At 43.0% G+C, this 21,731-nt stretch overlaps 1 protein-coding gene across 1 annotated transcript in view; it reads left to right on the top strand.

Annotated features, from left to right (window-relative positions):
* Nucleotides 1-17,109, top strand: part of C6 (complement C6) — a 58,407-nt gene extending 41,298 nt beyond the window's left edge. Inside the window, exons 12-18 of the mRNA XM_054583975.1 lie at nucleotides 244-415; nucleotides 717-828; nucleotides 2,106-2,238; nucleotides 3,137-3,325; nucleotides 8,148-8,238; nucleotides 10,751-10,992; nucleotides 16,395-17,109. Of these exons, the coding sequence (XP_054439950.1) occupies nucleotides 244-415; nucleotides 717-828; nucleotides 2,106-2,238; nucleotides 3,137-3,325; nucleotides 8,148-8,238; nucleotides 10,751-10,992; nucleotides 16,395-16,576 (1,121 nt within the window). The 3' untranslated portion in view covers nucleotides 16,577-17,109. The remainder of the gene's footprint in view (nucleotides 1-243; nucleotides 416-716; nucleotides 829-2,105; nucleotides 2,239-3,136; nucleotides 3,326-8,147; nucleotides 8,239-10,750; nucleotides 10,993-16,394) is intronic.
* Nucleotides 17,110-21,731: the final 4,622 nt, after the last annotated feature.

Raw genomic sequence — 21,731 nt, 5'->3', positions numbered from 1 at the left:
CCATACCTTGCAGATAGTTGAAAATGATTCATAATGGCTGCCCTTTGATCCAGGCCCAGGGAGCAGGAAAAGGAAATCAGGCACGGGGTCAGGCCCTGATTTCTTTTTACCTTCCCAATAACCCAGCAATATTCCTCACAGGGTCATACAGCTAAAAAGTGGGGAAACCAAGTTATCCAAGGGCCTGAGCCCACATTCTCTCGGGTGCACCGTGATGGGTGGGCGGGTCTTCCTGCATTCCAGATGCGGTGGATGGGAACTGGGGCTGCTGGTCTTCCTGGAGCCAGTGCGACGTCACGTATAAGAGGTCGAGAAGGCGAGAATGCAACAACCCGGCCCCCCAGCGCGGAGGGAAACCCTGCGAGGGGGAGAGTCGGCAAGAGGAGCCCTGCACGATTTCAATAATGGAGAACAAGTAAGGAGGCAGATGCGCGGCGGGAAAGGATGGGCCAGTCACCCGCTAACACAGGCAGGGGAGGGGTTGGTACCGTACTGCTAAATAAAGAAATAATTAGAATTTTCCCTGTGCCAGCGCAGCATGTTAGTGAGGTATTGCATCTGCTGTTACTCTTTCCTCTCTTCTTTGCATGTATTATATATACACTCATATAATGTGTCTGTAGGTATACACCTACATATATACATAGACATGTAAATATGTGTTACATATATTCATGTTTATTATATTATATACAATGTTTATTTTTCCCTCTTAGTGGACAAGTATGTATCAATGACGATGAATATGTAAGAGAAGTAGACCTTCCTGACATAGAATCAGACACAGGGTGTCCTCAGCCCGTTCCTCCGGAGAATGGATTTATCCGAGTAAGCATCCTGACCTTCACTTCAGGTTTGGCATCCAAAAACTAGAACTTAAAAAGTAAAAAGCTTTTTCAATTTAGAGGCATTGTTTTCCTAGTTTAATAATCTTCTGTTAATTTAAAATGTAAAAAAAGTGACCTACAGAGATGCGTGGCCCCTCTTCCACCTTGAACTCCCTGGGGAGGCCTTTATGCCTGGTCGTTAGGCCGGTGGAAGGTTGCAGGTTCCCCATGTTACTTGGCACCACTAATTCATATGCTAATAATGCACATATGTGAACACATGAATGGAGAATGGAACTTGAGCATAATAGAGGTTGGGTGATTGGTAAGAACCTGCAACTAAAACCTGACTATTTAACTCTGAGTCTGAGCAAACTAATCCCCGACCTGAGCATGTTATCAGAGAGACAAACTAGCCTTGGCTATAATTGCAGGAGGTGTTGCGTCTGTAATGATTTAAGTTAGAAACCCATAGCACCCTTAACTAGTCAGTATTATTTTAATATAATTACTATAAATTAATCATTTAATTTTTTCATTAAGCCGTAATATGATATGGTCAGACTGGTCAGACAGGTGTGTGGTGTTAGATACAAACTTTCAGGAGACGATTTAAAATTGAAAGGCATGCTCCCTAATCACCCTTCCTTTTTTTTTAGTTTAACTTTTCTGTAAAAAACCTTTAAATTAATGTTTTTTTCAACTATATTATTTTATATTGAAAAGTTTAGTGACTCCCCAACACACACATACATGACAGTAGTTGTATTTTAATTACCCATAATTGGGGAAATATACAATGACCAATGGCTTCAGGGAATTCACACCTTTAAATGATTTGTAGCCAATTAGTCATCATAGCAACTGCATATGTTTGCATATGTAGGATACACTGTACATTCAGTTTATAGCCGCTAAAGGAGAAGCATGTAGTTTTGTTTTGTTGTTGAAATAGTAGGCCATCCCATATACAGGGGAGCAAATTTGTAAGGAAAAACAAATCCTAATCACCTTAGATTAGCAATATGGAAACTGGATTAGAAAAAGGGCCAGTTAGAAAGCCGTCCATGTAAGAGATAATAAATGCCACGCACAAAGGCGGTGGTGATAGCAAAGGGAAGGGGAGCGTGTTGAGAGATATTTAAAAGCCGAAAGTGAGAGGACTCTGTGACTGAGTAGATAACAGGAGTGAAGGAGTAGAAAGAGCCCAGGATGACGCCACAGTGTTCAGAAATATAAGTGTCACTCATAACTTGCTGGTTTTGGTTTTAATTCTAGAATGAAAAGAAAGTGTACTCAGTTGGGGAAGATGCTGAAATCGCATGCTATACCGGATTCAAACTTGTTGGCTACCAGTACTTCAGCTGTTTACCAGACAGGACCTGGAGACAATTAGACGTGGAATGCCAACGTGAGATCTCGGCAGTCACTTGTGGCACGACTATTCTAAGGGATGGATGCGCCCAAGATAAATAAAGCATAGTCACACCCATAGATCAGCAATTTTACTGCTTTTTAATAGCTCTGGTGGAAAGCTTTAGTGAAGCAGAAAATAGGATTCATCTGCTAAAATTAGATTTCAAAGTATCTTCACATTTCAGTTCTGCCCCTGCGTGTTAGCCTCATACACACAGGATGGTGAAACCTGTGCTTAGAAACGAATCCGGGAAGTCTGTTCACTGCATCTAACCAGGGACATCTGCCTTGCCTGGTGTACAAATTGATGCAAATGGATGAGTCCCAGGAAGATACTTACTTACACCCTTTATGTATCAGAAATGGGATTTTTATGGGAACTGCAGTTTTCTCCTTAGAGCACGCTCACATCCTTTCCTGAGGAGGAGAGGATGAGTTTGTAGGCTCCACACATATCTGTGCTGTAGAAAAGTCAAAATGGGATTGAAACAAAGCTCACATGGGGACTCCACAGAGTTCTTATAGGACCCTATGAGGCAGAATTGAGATGAGCATCAATTACAATATCCTGCTTCTGTATCACTCACAGCGTGGTGACTTGCTTTGGGGCAAACAGGAAGAGGGGAGAAGAGGTCCCAATGATGCAATGAAAATTGGAAGTGGCTGGAGCCAGTTCCTTAGCAAGGGAACCTCAGATGATGAAACTAAGGGCAGTTTGCAGGGGGAGCCTGGGATCCTCAGCCCCTGGGTTTTCTGATCAGAGGGCGGCTTTAAAGCAGAGCGAATGCAATAAATCACACTAACATTGCCTCTTGGGTTGTATGAAATCTGCCTTCACCCGGTGAATATTCTGAGCTCTACTAAACGCATTGGAACTGTCTCTCTGACCGCAGGGACACAGTGCCTCAAGCCAGTCGTGCAGGACGTCCTGACGCTCTCGCCGTTTCACATATCATACAAAGTTGGTGACTCCATTGACCTAACTTGTCCCAAAGGCTTTGTTGTTTCTGGGCCATCGAGGTACATGTGCACAGAGGATTCCTGGGTCCCGCCCATTTCAAACTCGCTCACCTGTGAAAATGGTGAGTACCAGCTCAGGGCTCTGGGTCTGCCAGGGGGGCGCCTCCCGGGACGGGTAGTATAGCATCTCCCGTGGTGCCACCTCTTGAGTGTGTTTTGGGAGGACAAGGCAGGCGGTGTAGATAATGAGGTCATACGTCATCCTGTGTAGGTGAAGAGGTCAGGCAGAAATGAGAGGTAATTGGTCAAGTGGATATATTCAAATTTGAGAGATTGAGATCACTTTTCTTTTTCAATATACTTCAATATTTTGAGGGCGTGCAAGTTCATTCGTCTAATACAATCCGAATTGATGGTTAACTGAAAATTGGTTAAAGTGGAGGGCCATAAAAAAAGCAGTGTGTACTACTTTTCAATTTTGTACGCATTTTATTTTAACTTGAAACATAGTAATACACACTTATTCACCAATTTTCTGATGTAGGATCAAACTCTTATTTCTAATGAGTCTCCTAATTTGAGTTCCAAGACGTTTTCGTCATAGAAAACAAATATGTAATTCACCCCATACCATGTTATCTCATGCCAGTTGCTCCGAAACAGTGGTTTTTAACTTCAGGTGGGGCACGTCTTTAAACACCCTGCCCAAGTCCCATCCCCAGATTCTGATGCCATTAAACTGGGGTGGGGACTGAGGGCCGGTATTCAGTCTTTGTTTAAAATCTGGCCTAGCTCACTCAAATGTGTATAGAGTTGATGAGCATTGTTTTAAAGGCACTATGAAAGCAAATTAACTAGAGAATGCTTTGCAATTTGTGTACATTTTTCTTATTCTGTCACAGTATTCTCCTTTGCAATTAATTCATAACAAAATTTTGCAAATTCTACTCATTCAAAGTTTTTTACTTAGTTTTTATAAAAATAGCTCCCTTTTTCCTCCTTATTTCATCAGTTGATATATTTAATCAACTTATACATTCACAACAACAACTAGCATAAACACATTAGGAACAAACCAAACTGACTCTTGGTAAACCTGGCTTTCGACTGGTGGGAGTAGAAGTGTGAATCTCTGGAAGAGAGGAACCGTAAGTCTTGAAGTTCAATGTCAGACAGGCAGCCGGCATCAAGGGACCCGAGAACAGTCGGGCAAGTCAGTTACTTAGACGGAGGACAGTTAAACAGTTAACAGAACTTCTCCGGATTCATGTCTTCTAAATTTGTCAACATGCTTGTTCAAATAATGTCTCACTTTTAATCAGAGAATCCTTGAGGGTGTATCTGAGATCAGAAATGATTAAACCCGTCTTGCTTATGAAAACACAGAAGGCGCAGAGAAGGTAAATTAGACCCAAGGCCAGACTGTTTGGGTCAAGCAGGACCTGTGCTAATTCCCCAGGCTCTTTGCCATCTTGTCTTCTTTATCCTCTTCTGGAGTTCTGGTAATGTGTGAACGAAAGGGAAAAAGTGAACCTGTTACATAACCTTAAAACTACTGATGAAAAGATCTCATGAAAATGTGTAAGAACTTTTAGGTAAATGTTGTAGCTTGGTCTCAACTGATTCCTAACTATGCATGTGAGAGGGATAGAAATGTTTGGGATGCACGGGCTTCAGAAAGCAAAGATCCTCGGGCCGTCTTAGGCGGCATCCTCTTCTCTGTGTAAACAACAGCACCTGTACACACACGCACAGGCGCATGACTCTGTGTATGAAAAAGAAATTGAATTTATAATCCAAACTGAAGGATAATGAGATGTTCTACATCTAGTTATTGGAAACCAATATCCTGTCCTATATACTTTTTCTCCAACAACTTTGACAAAAATGATCAATGAAGGAAGTCACAGAAAGAGAAAAAGAAGTCCTCAGTGAAACTGGGCACTCTTTCAGTGTGGGGGAGCTGTGAGGTAAAGAGACCTTCAGGCCATTTGTTGGCCAGGGAAGGACTCTTAGTTCTTTCAACGTGAAAAATTGAGATGCTGCATGCCTCACCATTACTATTTTCCTTCCTTGGAGGAATTGACCCCTCCAGCGGATCCCCTTGCCCTTGGCCCCTCGCACATGGCGATGTTCTCATTTCCTCGTTGCTCAGCAACTATCCTGGGGGGTGTGGGCCACAGAGGGCCAGCTCCACCTCCAACCTGACTCTCAATGACAGAACAGAGACTCCTTGCATGTGACCCTTGACAATGTCAGCTCCCCAGTGACAGTAATGCTCTGTGCCCCTTCAAAGGTGGTTCTTTTTGGAAACAATGTGAGGCTTTGGGTCCCTCCCTGATCTGAGCGTGAATTTATTTCCAAAGGGCAAGGAGATATAGCTACACAAGAAATGAGAGAAACACAATCCCATATTCCTGGAAATCTTAGGATCTGAGGTCTAACCAGTGGCTGTAGGTCTCCATGTTCATGCAAGTCCTGGGCCAAATTTCACTTGATGCAACAAGGGTCCTAACACAGGCAGGAAATGGCAATAGGAGCGAAGAAGAAAACCTACCAATTTTTTAAACCTTTATTTTCACCTCTAACATAAACTTCCTTCCTTTCTCAAACCTTCTAACCTAGTCAGCTAAGAGGAGGGACCGTGAGCAAGGTCTCTTGGTCTGTCATCTAATGTGGCAGAATATATGGATAGCTGCCTCCTGCCCTTCTTTGACAATGAGTTGCTTGTAGAGGCCACTGTGGTTCTGCAGATTAGTCGGATTCAGTCCCAGGAAGTGTTTCATCCCCCAGGCTCCAGGGGTCAGTTCCAGGCTCCGACTTAACCAGCGTAAAAGTTCTCTGGATGAGCCTTATTGTAAGCAAAGACAACCAAGAGTCCCCCTCCCTTATAATATACCCGAGTGCCAGTTTCTCTACTTTAATTTCCCTTCCTCGTGTACATACTAGTCACTTGCTCATCTTAGCTCAAGTGTCATTTCCTTATGGATCTTCCTTACATCTCTAGTTGGGGTATTTTTTTATGTAATCTCCCAGAACCATGTTCTCTTTCTTCAAAACACCTGTCTCAGCCTTGAAATGTGAACCCATTTCTATGATTATGATTAATGCCTGCCTGTCTTCCCGCTACCCTTTAGATTCATGGAGAAAGGGATCACTGCTGTTTTTATCCTTTTTTGTTTGTTTGTTTGTTTGTTTTTATTCATCAGAGTATCCTAGTGCCCAGAATATCATGCAGGCATAAATTGCTACATTACTTTTCTTCATTGATTCTTCTTCTAAGAAAATCAGCCTTTCACGTCATTGCTCCCCCACATCCAGTTGCAGAATTGTCATCACTGTCCTCTGCATTGCTAAATGTAACGGACAATATTTTGGTCCTCATCTTGCTTGATCTCTCAGCCACATTCTACAGTGTTGACTGTCTGGGTATATGTTCTTTCTGTGGTTCCCAAGATAGGACACCATCTTCTTTAGATTCTACCTCTCCGTCTATTGCCTTCTATTTTTGGCAGAAGCCTTGAGGAAATCCAGCATTTAATGTTGGAGTTCCTCAAGGCTCCAATCTGTTTCTCCATCCATGCTACACTCCCCTGCTGGGGAATCTCATCCCTACCATATCTCTGATGATCCCCTATATACTAATGACAAGTGTAAAGCACAGCCTCCTCCACTGAGTTTTAGACTTGAATATCCAAATTTCTATATATCTCTTCCATTTAGATGCCTTAAAGACACCATACATTCAATATATGCAGAAAGAAACCCTTGAGTCATCATGCTCTCCTCCCTAAAACTAACATCTAATATTTTCTGTTTCAGTTAAAGCACCCACGTCTAGTCTCTTATGCAAACAAGACACCTAAGAGCCATGCCTCACAGCTCTCATAGCTCACCCACAATATGAAATATCCTCTATTTTTATCTACTACAGTAACCTCATAGGTTGTCTACACATAGCTCTCCTGACCGCCATGCCTCTCCATTCTCCACACAGCAGCCAGAGTTCATTTCTTTTTCAAAATCCAGACCTAATTTTGTCATACCACCCGTTGCTTAAACCCATCAAAGACTTTCCACTGCTTATAAAGTGAGGACAGCAGTCCTTCCAAAGCCTTATAAGACCCTGCCCAAGGCCATACTTGTTCCATGCTCCTGTTTTTATGCACTTCAATCACTCTGGTCTCCAGTTCCAGGAAAGTGGCATGCTGCTCTCCTGAGCACTTTTATAGCTGATGTTTCCCATGCTTTGAAAACTTCCCTTTTTCCTCTCTCATTTTACCATTTCTAACCTTCCTAGCTATATAAATTTTTTTGATTACATGCTTTCTCTTTAATAGCATTAAGAGGGACAGCAATTCTATTTGTATTAGTGTATTTTTTTTATTGATTTGAGAAGGGGGGGGAAGGGAAACATCAGTTTGTTTTTCCGCTTGTTTATGCAGTTATTGGTCGATTCTTGTATGGGCTCTGACCGGGGATAGAACTCACACCTTGGTGCATCTGGATGACACTCTAAACCAACTGAACTACCCTGCCAGGGCTGTATTAGTGTATTTTTTTATTAATATCTATCTACCTCTGTAAGACTATAAGCTCTGTGAGCATAAGACCTGGATAAAATTTTGCTCACTACTCCACCCCTAAAACCTAATACAGTGCTGGGAATACCATAGTTGCTCAATACATATTTAAAAAACAAATGAACAGAAATTTCTATTTTCTTTAGTTATCTGAACTTACTATCAGTAATAGGTTGGAAAATGACAGCTCATGAGAGCTAGAAAGGGCCTTTCAGATGGAATATTTCATGACAGCTTGTTTGGAAAAACCAAAATGAGTGCTCTGACTGCAAGAGATAAATTGCCTTTGCTCCTAAATTCAGGTTTATCACATGGAATCGATACTGTGAACTGTTCTTTACTCAGTTTGCTCTTCTTTCAGATGTTCTGAGCAACTTAAAAGGCAATTGTCAACCAGGACAAAAAGAATCAGAATCTGGATGTGTTTGTATGTCACCAGAAGAAGACTGTAGGTAAGAGATCCTCTGTAGACTGTTTGGAAACTGGGAAGACCAGTCTCTTGTAGCCAGCTGGATGGAGCAGCTGAGCTTCTTGAGGCACAAACATGAAATATATTAATTTTTCAAATAGTTGATCACTTCTATGTTCAGTTGAATTCCTTCTTTGCCACTGGTTACAAGCTTTCTCATCATCTCTCAGCTCAGTTCCATGAGTTTTCATGGACATTGTTTATTTAAACAGCCTTGTTTTTATTATAAAGACTTATTTCTATTTTAAAACTTCAGATTCAATTATCTCAAAGTCTTCCTCTTTCCCAAAGTATAGGGCCAAGTCCTAACTCCAAAAGCTTGGAGAAAGGGGTGTGGGGGTGGAACTCTCTCTCTCTCTCTCACACACACACACACACACACACACACACACACACACAGACCCCCCCTCCTTTGTCTGTTTATTTTTTTCATGCACAGACAGAAAGCATGAAGAATAAAAATTACATCTTTGTTGTTATAACTGCCTTTTCTTTCATGAACAAACCCAGGAGGGTCGAGGGCACTTATTAATTGAGGGGCTACTTTCAGCTGAGTTTAATCCAAAACATCATTAGTTTAAGGTAAGATTTTATTTCTCTCTCTCTCACAAAACACACCCAGAGGTAGGCCGTCTAGGGCCAGCTTGGTGGTTCACTTGTTTCAGAAAGCACTGAAGCTCCTGCCGCCCTCTGGCCTGCCGTCCCACAGTTACCTCCTCGTCCAAGATTGCTCTGCTGGACCAGGAGGGAAGCAAAACCAAAAACAGACACAGTCTCTCTTTTAAGGAAAGTTCTGAAAGGCCCATCACTTGCTTTCAGCTCCTTAATCTTCTCTTATCCATATGGCCACATGTCTCTTCAAGGGAGGCTGTGAATGCAGTTCTTTGGCTGGATGTGCAGGCACTTGTGAATGAAATTAAATGACTGAGGAGGAGAAAGAATGAATGTTGGAGTAAGAAGCCCATAGACTGTGCCCAGTCGTTACACTTCACTTCAAATAGAGACTAGCTCTCATGTTCCTCTGTGCTGCAAGTGCACATGTAGGGACTCATTCATTCAGACATGACAGCATCTTTGTCTGTATGATTCACTGACATAATTCTGCCCAGCGGGCTCTGCCTACCCTCCTCATTGTCCATACGTGGTCCACCACACAGCTTCTTGCTCCTGGAGTCTCTCACCCAGCACATGGCATGATGGGTAGTGCTTACAGCATTCATATTGCCCATTAAACCCACAGGAAACGTCTTTCTTCATCTTTGCAATACCAAACCATAAGAACACAGACTGCCTTCCAGAACTGTCTGAATTCTAGTTCTTCCCTCCCTCCCTAGCCTCTGTCTGTGGTCCTCAGTTCTCTTTCTATGGCATTGAAGGAGCTGGTGGAAGGGGCTGGCCCCGCAGCCTAAGTTCTCTGAACTTAGTGAGTGGCCTTTTCTTCTCAGCTATGGGCTCTAGTTCCTGAAAACACTTTTGCATGCTGACCCACCGATTGTTAACTCTGAAATTGACATCAGAGAAGAGACTCAGATTTGGAGTAACCAAGGAGTTCTTGTCCTGTCAGTAAAACAAGGGCTATCGCCACTGGGTACCTCTTGGTAACAGGACCCATCACTTACTTAGAGAGATTAAGCAAGGTAACAAAGAATAATTTAAAAGTGCATGCTCTTAATCATAACACAAACGCACGTGCAAAGTTCAATAGTGATACACGATTCTGGTGTTGCAATTAATGACTGTTACTGAGTTCAGAAGAGGTGCACACTGCCATAGGCAAGGTCAATGGGGTTATTTTCAAAATGTAGACAGGGATTGAGTTGGACACAGGTAGGCAGAGAGGAGAGACTACACAATGCTGTTCGGGCAGAGCATGGGATGGCAGCAAAGGAAGAATGATCCTTTTTATTTTTTAAAGATGTTATTTATTTATTTTTAGACAGAGGGAAAGGGAAGGAGAAAGAGAGGGGGGAAAAACATCAGTGTGTGGTTGCCTCTCATCACCGCCCCCCAACTGGGGACCTGGCCCCCAACCCAGGCATGTGCCCTGACTGGGAATCGAACCAGCGACTGTTTGGTTCACAAGCCGGCATTCAGTCCACTGAGCGACATCAGCCAGGGCAAGGAATAATCTTAACAGTTTAAAAAATGAGCAATACAATTGTCAGGTGATAAAGAAAGATTAAGGGGATGGGAAAATAATTCTAGAAAGGCAAGTTGATTGGGGTCAAAATATGGAAGATCTTCATGACCAGAATTGAAGAATTCAGATTTTAATTCAAAGGCATTAAGGGCGATACCAAGGCTAAGATGACATTTTGGAGAGATGAATCCCAGAGCATGCAAAGGGGTGGAGAGAAGAGAAACTGGGGAACGGAGCGCGGGGGGCATGCCAGGTAAAGATAACTGGCTGTTAAGGGGACATATTAAACCAGCTGGAGGCCATTTCTTGTTTCCTGGTCTTCACATGTAAATGCCTGCTTTCCTCTCTTGGGCAGCCATTACTCAGAAGACCTCTGTGTGCTTGATTCCGACTCCAGCCATCACTTTACTTCACCAGCTTGTGAATTTTTGGCCAGGAAATGTTTAAATAATGAGCAATTCCATTTTCTACATACCGGTTCCTGCCAAGAAGGTCCACAATTAGTCTGGGCTCTTGAAAGGACAACACTTTCATTCAATGGCACGAAGAAGGAGCCCTGCGGCTACGACACCTGCTACGACTGGGAGAAGTGCTCGGGTAAGCCCGGGGCCAGCACCCCCGGAAACGCGCTCGCCCACAACTCACCTCAGCCGTCCTATTGGCATTTCTGCATCCTCTCTTAAAATGAGCCTTTCCTTAATCTGGAATGATTCCATTTCTGTGTAAAAAAAAAAAAAAAAAAAAAGTAGAAAGTGTTTTAAACAGATAAGAAAAATATGACCCATCCACAGTGAGAAATAACTGCTTTAACCACTTTGAGGTAAATCTTTCTAGTCTCTCTATGGGTACAGCATCAGCAGCACTGTCAGAGCCCAGGAAGGAGAGTCCCCACCCTGACTGCTTGCACCAGGCACGCTTCCCCACCCCCAGCCTTGGAGGACATGTGTCAACATTGTCTAAGGTTCCCTTTGGCATTGGGGACCGCCTGAGGCCAGCTTCTGTGAGTGCTCTGGGCCTAGACTGGGTTCCTCATTGACACCAATTGCTGAAGCAGCTTCCTCAGTTTTGTTGTTTTTTTTTAAATTTTATTTATTTATTTTTAAAGAGAGGAGAAGGGAGGGAGAGAAACATCAATGCATGGTTGCATCTCATGCACCCCCTACTGGGGACCTGGCCTGCAACCCAGGCATGTGCTATGACTGGGAATTGAACCAGCAACCCTTTGTTTCACAGGCCGGTGCTCAGTCCACTGAGCCATACCAGCCAAGGCACTTCCTTGTTTTTTATGGGTTTTTTTTTTTATGTCCTCTTGTAGTGCCTGGCCCTAGCCAAGGCTGGCAGCATTATTCAGGCAGGACACCCTGAACCCAGACAGGATCCCTCAGGGGCTCGGACACTCTTTCTCCCTGTGGAACATTCTCGGGCTCTCTACCGCTTCTCTCCCCTACCCTGCATGGGGTCGACAAGATGTCCTAAGGAGTGCAGTCTATAGAGCCAGCCCTGGCTCAGAGCTAGACTCCCATTCCCGAGGGCAGCCTGCAGAGCGCCTGCCTGCAGGGTGGTTGCTCCCAGGATGGCTCGTACGGCGCTGACACTCAGCTGCAGTGACTGTCATCCTTTATACAGAGAAGCGTCCCAGGGAAAAATGTTCCCCAGGGCTGGCCCTGATTATATTACAAATTTTTAAAAAATCAAATCAAATCATACTCTACATATTATCTCACCTATTGCTGCTATTCACTTATATCATGAAACTCCCTGTCATCATATATTATTCCACTACATATTTTTAAATGTCTGCAAAAACCTGCATGGACATTTTGTGGTTTCTTTAACTACTCTTCTGCTGGGCATTTAGATTTGTCCCAGTGTTTTCCTATTGTAAACAGTGCTGTGAAAGACAAACTTATCACAGATAAATCTATAATGTAAGATTATTTCCTTAGGGTATACCTTAGAAAATGGAATTTCTAGTTAAATACTATTTTAAATGATAAAGTCTGTTGTATCAACTTGCTTTCCAGAAATATTTTTACTATATTATATTTCCCTGTACAATGTGTGATAAATACGCCCCTCCCGCACCCTCACCAAACCCGGGGTTACTACGCCTTTGTATCTCTGCCAATTCGGTTCTTAGGAAGTGGTGTTCCACTTCCATTTTCATAAGTGTATCGGCTATTTGCATTTTATATGCGACTTGCTTGGAAGCAGAAACTCCACAGCAGTGCATTTGCTCTGAGATAAAGGTTGACCCTGAAATAGCCCAAATTAGCTTCGTATAATACATAAGTCTGGGTTGGAGACTAGAATTTAACAGAACTCAAAGGGGCAGCTAGATTTCTCTTGTGACATTCTTCAAAAATTTACCTTAAAATGAGGCATAAAGTATGCAATAAAAGCTTGTTCAGTTGTTACATCTAATGTTTGCTAACACCATCTTACTTTTGAGGGGAGACCTTATGGTTCCCCTTGACTCCCGTTTCACTTTCCAGCCCAATGTTCTTCCACTCAGTCCTGGAAAAGGGGAGTGGTCCCTCTTACCCAAATAAAGATTCATCCTGATCTACGGAAAGCTAGGGATCAAGATCGGCTCCCTCGGCAGGTGGCAGGACTGAACTCGTGGCAGAGGGTAGACACAGGAGCCACAGTCAGCGGGCCACCTGATGGTGGCAACTCAGGGGCTTCCAGCCCCTGAGCCGTCTCTGAACAAGGCAACCCCACTGCAGGAGGCAGCAGCCCAGGGCCCACGCTGTGCATTGCCTTCTGCTAACCACTACCAGGTCGCTCCATAGATAAACGCGATTGTTTGTTCTTCCACCTCCTGACCAACGCTGCTATCTAGCCGCCGTCTCTCTCAGAAACAATAATTTGGGGTAGAAAAAAGCTGAGGGTGTTCTGCAACACCATTTTGTATTTAAAATGTGCATTTTTTTTAAACTCTACTGTAAGAATAGTATTGTCAAAAATACACACAGAAAATAAAAGGAGTTTGGCCAGAAGAGCAAATAATAATGGTCTGTGTCTGTGCAATAACAGGTTGCTCAGGCCTCCAGGGCTGTGTTTAGTGCTGACTCGCCTTCCTCCTAATTTATCACAGAGAAAAGGTCTGCAGGGAATGCTACTATTGCAAAGGACTTTTTTTTTTTTTTTTGCCATTTTTCCACAAATTATTCTTTTTCAAATCTGAGTAACAAATAAGCTGTGGCTTACAATTTCACAAAAATCTGCCTTTACTATTAGTTCTTTGTTTTATATACAGCTAAATCCCAGGAGTCTAAGTTTACCTAAAAGAAAAACTGTAAAATATTTGAATATACCAATTTTGTTCAAGTTAGCAGAACGTCTTGGGATAATCACACTAAAATATAAATATTTCTTAATAAGAGATTTATGTCACTTAAAGAATTCTTTGACCCTACACACAATCAGAAAATGGGAAGCATCTTCCCCCAGGAGATACAGGTGGCCTCTGGCAGCCTTCTGTACTCAGAGAGCAAAAGTCAACATCATAGGGAATGCAGTTCAGGTGGCAATACAGAACAGCCCCCATGTACAAAACAGCCTTTATAAAGAAAGACAAAGTCAAAAATGCATTTCATACCTACCCTACTCCTGGCAAGTTGGGAGATTATTCATCTTGAGTTGAATTGAATGTCACCATGATTAAATCATGTTCTCGCTTACTGTGTACTTTACTGTTCATTTTCTTCTCTTTCTAAAATGAAATAAGAAAAAGTTTAAAACTGAACTTCAGAGTAACATGAAGTTCACTTTTCAAAATTTAGAATACAAATGATTTTGCGAGGAGCCTGTTTTTATGAATAGTAAGTGTTTTGTCTAAATTTCAAAAATACTCACGATCAACCAACAAGAGGGAGCAATTTATTCAGCAAATAGCCATTTGTTATTCAATATGTGGAAGTCACTGTACAAAGTATGATGAGATGTCTGAAGTTAAAGGACTTCAAACACTTACACTGTTCACCATAATTGGAGGAGCAACTTTACAGGATTATTGCATGAGTAATTTTAATGCACGGCCACGTGTGACGAGAGCTGTAGGACAGAGGAGTATCGCCTGGCCTGGAGGGGTCTCATGGGGTCGAAAGCACTGGAACTGAGTGCTGAAGGCTGAGTGGACAGAGGTGATGGGAAGGCCTCTGGTGCTGGGCCTCTGAAAGTAACCTTGCCCAAAGCACTGACACCGTCACTACCCTAATAGTGGTGACGGCGGCCTCTCTGGAGGTGGAACAGTCTCCTGCCCTTCGTCATGCCCGTCCTTTCCAACAATGGACAAGGCTCTCCTCATCTAGAATCTGCTCTCGCTGGTTGGCAGAGGACGCAGAAAGGAAATGCATGCTTCCTCATGAAATGTTCCTACCAAGGGCAGAACCTATGCAGATGAGTATCTCCCCACTTCCTTTCCCTACTTCCTTCCATCAGTTGAAACACAAGGGTTAGAATTGATATGTGTCTAAAAGAAACTATTCATTAATGAAATCACTGCTGATTCTCAGGCGGACTCAGCTCTTCTGGCAACATGAGTCACCCCAGATTCATCAAATACATTTCTTTTTGAATATGTATAGCTGCACCTCAAATTCAGAATTTGAAATCAATGGATGAGGCAAATTAATTGAGTGTCACTGTAAGAGCTGAGTGGGACACACAGATGGATAGGCCACAGTTACCGTTCTCAAACAAAGCACTGAAATTGTCCTGGGAGAAAGACATATGAGAAGCCAACTAATGAGAAAGTATGAGGATGTCAGATAAAGTACTGACAAGTTTATACCATTTACCATTAAAGTTCAGTTAAATAAAAGACTGATGTGGGGGTAAGTGACTATGAAATGTTTCATGGAGGAGGTTAGACTTGTAGAAACTGGACACATTGGGGAAAGGAAGAAAAAGCACATTCATCTGACACACACACACACAAAAGGAGGAAGAATGGTATGGGCAAAAGGACAAAGATGGGAACACCTTTGGGAGGAGAGAAATAGGTTACTCTACCTGGAATGGAGAAAGCAGGGAAGGTAACGTTGCAAAGGGAAGCTGAGGCCTAACTGTGAAGGGCCTTGAACTTTGATTAAAACATGTATGTAGATAAATGAGTCTGTGATTTAATATACTTGGCTTTGGTAACTTTATTCCTAAATGACTTTTTTCTTTATTAAATTTATTGGAGTGACATTGGTTAATAGCATTACATAGGTTTCATGTGTATATTTCTATGATACAAGATCTATGCCTAAGTGATTATTTTAATACTATTTCATAAACACAAGATATATATGAATGATGAAGTGATTAGGTCGTTCTGAAGCCCGGCCTCATTCATAAGAGAATAACCCAATTTAACTGGCATAATCAAGGAATACCCTAGAAAGAAATAATAAACAAATACAGAGAGTTAGGCTAAAGAGTTCAGGCCTATGAGTCATTTAGGTTTTAAAACCTGCCTTCATCACTTACTAGTGTGGGTTCATGGACAGATCACTTAACATCTCTGAGCTCAGTTTCATCATCTGTATAATCAGTGCACTAACATGTATTTCATATGCTTGTTGTAAGGATTAAGTGAAATAAAGCATGTAAAGTGCTCAGCATACTATGTGGGGTTTACAGTACATGTTCAATAATGATAAAGACAAGTGTACTGTGGCCGTGCCCCTGAGAAAGGGCCAGGAAGGACTAACTGGAGACGTTGTAGAAATGGACCGGCAGGATGGAACGGATTGGATGAGGGCAGTGAGCAGGAGGCGGGGTCAGAGATAGCGCAACGCAACCACTGGGTCTTGCTGGCTTACTGTGCCTTCTGCTCCTTGCGCCCAGGCCACTCCCCTCAGCCTCAGTCTGGTATTTTGGGTCACTGTCTTTGTTTCAGCTTTCTCATTTATGCCACCCAGGAGCTTGCCACTCTGCAGACAAGTTAGGTCAAAGCCAACCCTGAGTACGATGGTGAGTCACATGGTCTCTCTCTCTCTTTGCAGCCTCCACTTCCAAATGTGTCTGTATGTTGCCCACCCAGTGCATCAAGGGTGGAGACCAGCTCTACTGCGTCAGGATGGGATCATCAACAAGGAGTAAGACAGTGAATATCTGTGAAGTAGGAACTGTAAGATGTGCCAAGAGGAAAGTGGAAATCCTGCATCCTGGGGCATGTGTGGCCTGAGACAGTTGCTGATAAACAGATTTCCTGTCCAAAACGAATCCTTACAAAAGGGCATTCTTGTGCAAACAGCAGACTGGCATGCCCAGAAGCTACTGACAAATTTGTTTGTGTAGTTTCTTATCCTTATTCTCCCCACCTCTCCTGCCTTGGCCCCTCCTGCCTTGGGCCCCACTCCAGGTCCAGCCCTGACACCCTATAGCACATCCCTAGGTAACACCTTTCACATCAACCTAGCAAACACTTCTGTTCATGTTGCATTAAAATGATAGCACTTCCGAGGACCTTAGGAAGCCTGTGGTATTAAGCATCCTCCCCAAGTAGGAATAAGAAAAAAACTCCATAATTTTTGTCAATGAGTCAATAAACATAGAAATCTACAACAACTTGTAAAGTACGTTCCTGGGAGCAAACCTTCACGCATTCATTCAACAAATAGTTCTGAATGTTTACTGTGTGCCAACTACTGGTTAAAGTGCTGGTGAAACAGCAGTGAATAAAACAAGAAAAATTGCTTGCCTTTGTGAAATTCATGTTCATGTGGAGGAAGACACACAGAAAATAAAGCAAGCACACAAATTATAGAGTATGTTCAACGGTGATAATTGCTATGGAGAGAATAATGCAGGGAAGGGCGAGTCTTATCCTTAAGCCTCATCTTATGCAAGGAAATATTCCAATAGTAATAAGCATCACAGTAAGGATGATTGGACTCAAATGGAAATTGTCTGTTTAGAGTAGTTAATAAATTTCTGCAGTTCCTGTCTCTTAGGAAGAAGAAAAGAGATTCTCTTGGCCTCAACTAAAGTACATCACAAGTTTTTAAACCAATGTACTAGATAGAAAAATCATCGGAGAATTTTCAAGGAATAATTTTTAAAGTACATCATACCTTTCATATTAGGCAGTACTAAGTAGACCCCCATTTCTTAGGGAGTCTCAAGTGCCATCGGGGAAGAGAAGTGTCTTTGGAACAGCAGTCCTCAGATATTAGGGTGCATCAGCACCACATTGCTAATACAGATGCCTGCGACCCACCCGCTGTTTCTGGTCCAGCAGGCCTGGGGTGGGGCCTGAGCATTTGTATTTCTGAGAACTTTCCAGGTAGCACTGCTCATGATGATCAGGGGGTCACATTTTTTGAACACTTAGTTTCCAAGTGGAGTCACTAGACAGCTAGTCCTGATTTAGTAATGGATCTCAAAACCTTAGCCAGCCTGTCTCCAAGCAGGTGAGTGGAAGGCAGCCGATTCCCTTCCTCTAAAACTCATTGGGATTCCTGCCCAGTGGGAGGGGCTACAAGCCACAGCCACCTGGCAGCCCCTCCAGTAGACCGCATACACACACACGTTAAAGGCAGCTCCTCCTCCATCTCACTAAACATAGGATGTTGACAAAATCTAAAACATCTTGCAATATCAAAGGAGAACGAGAAAGGAAAAAAACCTAGCAATAGGAAATATATTTTCTGGTGTAATGGAAACTGAGTGGGCATTTTCCTTTTCCCCAGAGTTAGTAACCCACCTTTGCCCCAGCCACGCCACCCCACTCCTCTCTCACCACAGGTGTGGTGCAGGTGTGCAGCGTTCCCAGGACCCCAGAGGGAGGACAAAGAAGCATTGAATACTCCCACCAACGACTGCATCCTGTTTCCTCAGGACTGAATTGGCTCTGCTCTATACAGATCACAGCACCCACACCTTTCCAGGCTGCAGAGTGGGGCTGGGCGGGGGCGGGGCCTGGAGGGCCTGCAGCCACGTGAATGCAGTGTCCATTGCGAGAATCCTAGCCCCCCGCCCTGCCTCCTTTTCCTCCCTTTGCTGAAAGGATCCACAGAAGCCAAGCAAACAAAGACTCAAGAGTGTCATTTGTGAGGCACAAGGGCACCTACAGCAAGGACTTACCAGGCTGCCCCTCTGGGGAGCAGGCAGTGTTCATAGGAGGCATCGAGCCACACTGGGGAGTTCTCCCAGACATGTGCCCAAGACCGCCTCCTGCTCAGAGAGTGCCGGCCACAGAAGGCTGAGGGCAGCCAGTGCCCCTTCACAGTGAGAAGGACAAAGATGGGTAAGCCCATCCCCGCCTGAGTCCCAAGGCGTACCTAGTGAAGGAAAAACTTGGCTGTGTCCCCTGGCTCTGTGGTAGGAGCACAGAGAATCTGAATCTTGGACATCAACTATAGAAAGCACCAGAAGGAGACACAGCTGCTTCCCTCAGGAAGTTCTGGGGGTAGAGCACATAGGAGAAAAGCAAAATATCACCCGAAGGAAACACAGAGACCACCAGCAACGTCAAGCCAGATTTAATAAGAACAAGTCCAGAGGTGATGCCCATGATGGGTTGTTATATCAGACAACTCCTGGCATCTCACCTGGTCTACTTCCTCGCTTCCAACACAGAGAACCAGAGGCGGCAGACACAGGGGAGGGCGGTGTCCAAGGAGACATGGCCCCCTCATCCCCTCTCTGACGCTGGAGGGCTGGGAAACATGCCAGCACAACCGTGGTCCCTTCCACACTCCAAGCCCTCTGACCCAGGAGCCTGGTTGATCCCGGAGGCAGGGAAGGTGATGAGATGCAAAATGGATCTCAGAGTAAAGCCTTAAACTGAACCAACTTCTAAAAACAGACACTGACCAGAAAGTTATAGGGTCTGTCTCAGATTTATTTGAGGCAAGAGAGAAATGGAATTGGGCAGAACACAGTAAAAGCTCTGTTAATTTTCTAGGGCTGTCATAACAAAGAATCACACACTGGGTGCCTTACAGAAAGGTATCGTCACAAAGTTCTAGAGGACAGAAATCTGAGGCCAAGGTCTCAGCAGGGCCACGTTCCACGGACATCTGCAGGGTAGAATTCTTTCTTGCCTTTCCTGGCTTCTGGTCAGAAATCCTGGGCCTTCCTTGGCTTGAAGATGCACCCATCACCCCGTCTCTGCCTCCATCCTCACGCGGCCATCTTCATCGGCTCCCTCCTGTGCACGTCTGCCTACCCTCGTTTGCATTGTCTTATGAGGACAGCGGTCACGTTGGGTCAGGCTCACTATAATGAGCTGATCTTATTTAGAGTTCAACTGCAAAGACTATTCCTAAATAGGGTCACATTCACAGGGACAACAGGTTGGATTTGAACACATCCAGTTTTGCAGACACAATTCAGTGGATAGCACTATCAGTGAAAACAAAAATGTTTTCTGTTTGTATCCCATGATATAATCAAAGGCTTATTCTAGCTGTTACATTCATATTGTTTGATTAAAATTAGTCACATTGCTTTAAAGGGTTTTATTCTTTTATTTGTAACAACCTTCCCTTTTTACCACTTCTGCTACCTTTGCGGCAAAGGATTTTTTGAGTGCATTAATCTATTAAAGTTTGCATTAGGTTACTCTGCATACCACTTTACCAGTTGAATTTTTCACACTCTGATATCAATATTAATGTAGCAATTTAGTATAATAAGTGTTAAGAGCTAGGAATAAAACCATGATGATGAAGCAGAGAGCAAAACTGAAACATATTAAATACCTGGACTTTGGGTCTAGAATCTCCACCACTGTCCTAGATGATTAAATAAATTTTAGGTCAAAGGTAAAAGCTTTATCCTCTTAGGCTATTAGAGATGAATACCAACCATTCATCCTTGTATCTTAAATAACAGAAATACAATTCAGGTCCTTTTTTAATATGAATTTTAATTTGCACTGATTCTGCAAGATATTGACAAACTCAATGGGTCCCCAGTTTAAAGACCTCTATAAACCATAATGTGATCTCAGGTGTCTTGCAAGTAGAGTTCTAGGACTATGATTTTTAAACTCCAAACGTCTGGTGAGGAGACTTTCAGGCCTCGCTAATGAATGCCTCCTTTTAGCAGCCGATGGTAAAACTCATGAAATCTTAGAATACTTTACTGTTCTTTCTCTCTCTACAAAAGCCTGCAACTCTCACAACCAAGATTTGTTAAAGATCACATCTCTTCTGTCAAGTGCAGAAGAGCACCCAGAACCTAAACCTAACCCACATCCTTCCTAAATTCCAATTCTGAGTAATGAGAGTCTGACAGATCATGATATGCAGTTGGTGCTGGACACCAAATACCTTGAAACTTGATTAATTGGATGTTAAATGTCTGGCTGTCTCTAAGGTCACCTTCATGCTTTTGGGATACATCATGTGTGGAATCAATGAGGCATCAAGCTTCTAACCAAACAAATAGCCTGCAAAATTATAGTTGTATCTATTCTATTTTATGGGGGTAAGGCAGTCACTGCTACCCTATTTGTCTTCTTGACAGGATCTAGCTATACAGCTTCAGTTCCATGTGTCAAACGTCAGTTAGTTGAGGTATGTGTCACTAATCAAGGGACTCCAAGGGACAGATGGTGCCTTGAAAGTCATGCTCACAAAGATTTATAAAGGTGTTCATGACAACATTATTTATAATAGCAAAAAATGACAGAGCCTAGATGTCCAATAATAAATTATGGCCCCTCCATTTAGGGAAAGTACAAGACCACTGACAAGCACCTTTTAAAAAAGATTTTAAAGGACATAATAAAAAGTGAAAACCTAGGTTATAACACTATATATGTTTACAGCTATGTAAATTGTGTATGTATAATACCTTTGAAGACAATGACTGGGAGAACACATCTCTGGAATTCGGAGTTATTTTAATATTCTTATTCGTATTATTCTTCATTTTCTAGTTATCTACAATCAGCATGCATTTTTTTTTCATAATTGAGCATGATAATCACTCTAAAATTTTTCTCTTCTGCTTTGGTTGAAAAACACAGAGGGTTACTTCTGCTTGTATAGATATGGTGACGGCAACTGGGCCTTAGGGCTCACGCCTTCCCGCACCGGTCCCGACTTGCCCACGTAAAGCAGGTAGTCGTTTCCAGCCAGGCCCGCGAGCCTCACACACCAGCGTTCGTTCATTCACAGCATTCCCCAAACGCCTGCCCAGTCAAAATGCAGGGATTTTGGAGGTGCTTATGGTATACAGGAAAGACTGTAAAGTTGTACTTAAGCCAGTATTATACAAAATAGAAGGCAGTGAGTTGCTATTTTAAAATTAAACAGGTACAAAAAGTAGAAATAAAAATAAAATAAAAATTCAACAGGTATAGATAGCATCTTTTGGGAATTTAA

The sequence above is a fragment of the Pteronotus mesoamericanus genome, unplaced genomic scaffold (genome assembly GCF_021234165.1).
Source record: "Pteronotus mesoamericanus isolate MK-2021 breed Mesoamerican mustached bat unplaced genomic scaffold, CSHL_Meso_final contig_75, whole genome shotgun sequence".
NCBI classification, from domain to species: domain Eukaryota; kingdom Metazoa; phylum Chordata; class Mammalia; order Chiroptera; family Mormoopidae; genus Pteronotus; species Pteronotus mesoamericanus.
This window is presented reverse-complemented; position numbering and strand designations above follow the sequence as displayed.